The 3,283-nt window shown below is 38.7% G+C and overlaps 1 protein-coding gene across 1 annotated transcript; it reads left to right on the top strand.

Annotated features, from left to right (window-relative positions):
- The first annotated feature begins 1,616 nt into the window (after positions 1–1,616).
- LOC139842757 (scopoletin glucosyltransferase-like) lies at positions 1,617–2,866 on the top strand. Its single transcript, XM_071832865.1, has 2 exons — positions 1,617–2,239; positions 2,551–2,866. The coding sequence occupies exons 1-2, from the start codon at positions 1,617–1,619 to the stop codon at positions 2,864–2,866; spliced, it is 939 nt and encodes a 312-aa protein (XP_071688966.1).
- The last annotated feature ends 417 nt before the right edge of the window (positions 2,867–3,283 follow it).

Below are 3,283 nucleotides of genomic sequence, written 5' to 3'. Positions count from 1 at the left end.
ACATAATTCTTCTAAGCCCAACACTACAAATGAGCTACACTCCAATACTGCACCAAATCTGGCGCCCACTATAGCTACTCTTTCTCCTGATCCTGGACCCATTAATGATTCTAGGCTAACTAACTCCAACACTTTCGCTGCACCTACTGATATATCTCCTAGCCATTCTAGTATCACCTCTAATACAAATATACAACCAACTCGATCTATGACCACCCATTCTATGTCTGGAATTTTTAAACCAAAAGCTCCTTTTAATCTGTCTGCGTCTACATCTATCTCACCCATCCCTTCCAATCCTAAATTAGCCTTAGCCAACCATAACTGGCATCGTTCCATGACTGATGAATATCAGGCTTTGATTGATAATAAGACGTGGGAACTTGTACCCCGTCAGTCGCACATGAATATTATTCGGTCCATGTGGATTTTTCGTCACAAGAAAAAATCCGATGGTACGTTCGAGTGTTACAAAGCTTGCCTTGTTGGTGATGGACGAGCTCAGGAGCTCGACGTTGATTGTCACGAAACCTTTAGTCCGGTTGTTAAACCAGCTACTATCCGCACGGTTCTTAGTGTTGCCATTTCTAAGTCTTGGCCTATACATCAGTTAGACGTAAAAAATGCTTTCTTACATGGTAAATTAAATGAAACAGTGTACATGCATCAACCTACAGGTTTTAAGGATCGTACTCGCCCGAATCATATTTGCTTGCTAAAACGTTCTCTCTACGGTTTAAAACAAGCACCACGTGATTGGTATCAACGTTTTGCGGATTTTGTTGCTACTATGGGTTTTGTACATAGCAAGTGTGATCACTCGCTTTTTATATATCATCACGGCACGGATATTGCATACTTGTTACTATATGTTGATGACATTATTCTTGCATCTTCTTCAGATTTTCTACGAGACCGACTCCTGTCTAAGTTAGCATGTGAATTTGCTATGAAGGACTTAGGTCCGTTGATCCGATGCAACATCACAGAACTAAACATATCGAGCTCGACATTCATTTTGTCCGCGAAAAAGTTTCTCGCGGCCAAGTGCGCATCTTACATGTTCCGACCAGGTTTCAAATTGCCGACATTTTCACTAAGGGACTACCTCGAGTTCTATTCAACGAATTTTGCTCCAGTCTCTGCATACGGAAACTGATAGCTTCAACTGCGGGGGAGTAATAGTCAACGTTTATATTTGGAAAATATATCGGTATATTCGTATGTATATCTCTCCCTAGCATTATGAAGAGTTTGTTATAGTTTACATATTTAGGAGATATCTTGATGTATATATACACGTTCACAATCAATGAGAAAGCAAGCAATTATCTTCTCTATCTTCTCTAAAAATTGCAAATAATATATAATGATCTTAGAATTTAACGCCATGGTCCGATTATCGTGGATAACGCATATCGATATGATAATATCGATTAGGTGGTTAAATGTTAAGTCCACCATTGTTAACGTTCATCGGTCGATGGCTCCAAATAAGGTTTGTAGGTTATCGACTAGAAGACTGACCTGAAAATCTTGAAAATGAATTAATCCGACAAAGTGAAAGCTATGTTGATTCTATGGAAGCAAACCGTAGGCTCTAGAGTGAAGGCCATATGCGATTAAGACTTAATGAGCCTAATGTTTCGTCCGATTACGAATCCTTTAGTGTCCCTCATCTTCCTCACGAGATCATCTTGAATAAAAAGCAATTGCCACATTTTGAGGGTGAATATTACAAAGATTTCATAAAGGTGTTGATTGAAGCTATGCAGGCAGAATTAACAAGTTATGGAGTTATTTTTAATAGCTTTTATGAGCTTGAACCGGATTATGCTCGCTATTATCATGAAGTTATGAAAAGAAAAGCATGGCATATTGGACTAGTTTCGATATTTAACAAGAATTTTGAAGATAAATTTGGAAGAGGAACGAAATCAGCTATTGATGAGCATGAATGCTTGAAATGGTTGGAAACAAAATTACCCGATTCGGTTGTGTACTTGAGTTTTGGGACTATGGGACTAGAAGCGTGCGATCAAGACTTCATTTGGGTAATCAAGGAAGATCAAGAAACATCGATTCCTAAAGGGTTTGAAGCTAGAATGAAAGAGAAAGGTAAAGGGTTGATAATAAAGGGGTGGGCTCTACAAGTGTTGATTCTTGACCATGACTCGTTTGGGGTATTCGTGACTCATTGCGGGTGGAACTCATTATTGGAAGGCGTTTCTGGTGGGGTGGTGATGGTGACGTGCAGGGGCGAAAATGATAGGTGGCAGGGGGCGGGCACCTCCAGTGGATTTTTTTTTCAGTGTAAAAATTTTGGGTTTTTTGACTTTGCCCTCGTTGAATTTTTTTTACCCTCAAACCTACATATTTTGCCCCAAAACCTTCAAATTTTGCCTCAAATTCTCCAACTTTTGCCCCCAAATCTTCAAATTTTGCCCCCAAATCTTCAAATTTTGCCCCCAAATCTCCAACTTTTGTCCAAAAAAATTGTTACGGTTTAATTTTTTTTTTTGCCCCCAGGTGAAAAAAAATCATAGTTTCGCCTCTGGTGACGTGGCCGGTCATGGCTGAGCAATTCTGTAACGCGAAACTAGTAACGAACATTTTAAAGATTGGAGTTTCGATAGGTGATGTGGAGTGGAGTTCGACTTCATATTGCGACGGCGTTAAACGGGAAATGATTGAGAAAGCTTTGGCAAGGGTTGTTGGGAGCGAAGGTGAGGAAATGCGAAACCGAGCTTGGGTACTTAAGGAAAAGGCAAAAGATGCGATGATGGCAGGTGGATCATCGTACTCGGATTTGACCACTTGTATTGAGGATATAAAATCATTCAAATCCAACGGCTCCAAATGGTAGCTAGCTTGGTGATTGGAGATTTGAGAATCCTGACACAAGTTCAATATAATCTACATTAAATGCAATGGAGGGATCATCATCACTATAACTATTCTACGTGACTCCAGTGTTTTTCTAATTCTTACGTCGTATTTTATCTTGTCTTAGTTGACTAGTAGTGCTTAATGTACCTGGGATTGAGATGATAATCAAACGAAACTATAATAAGGGTTTGATATCATTTTGGCGTACCCATCTTTCATACATGATTATTAGATATATATTTTCATTTGATTACATTTTATTTTTTCAATGTGTGGTTCCAGGAAAGGTATATTATTTGCATTATTAAAGTAGATGGTGTGGTTAAATAATTAGGCCAGCAGATTGTAAAGTCAAAATCTACGTATCTATGAACTTAATATATCTATAAAAAGA

Source organism: Rutidosis leptorrhynchoides, chromosome 4, assembly GCF_046630445.1.
Source record: "Rutidosis leptorrhynchoides isolate AG116_Rl617_1_P2 chromosome 4, CSIRO_AGI_Rlap_v1, whole genome shotgun sequence".
In the NCBI taxonomy this organism is placed as follows: Eukaryota; Viridiplantae; Streptophyta; class Magnoliopsida; order Asterales; family Asteraceae; genus Rutidosis; species Rutidosis leptorrhynchoides.
This window is presented reverse-complemented; position numbering and strand designations above follow the sequence as displayed.

Excerpts from the sequence above, each read along its gene's own strand:
- LOC139842757 (XM_071832865.1), top strand. The coding sequence starts at position 1,617 with ATGCGATTAAGACTTAATGAGCCTAATGTTTCGTCCGATTACGAATCC. Across the intron at positions 2,240-2,550 it reads GAAGGCGTTTCTGGTGGGGT|GCCTCTGGTGACGTGGCCGG; the intron begins GGTGATGGTGAC and ends AATCATAGTTTC.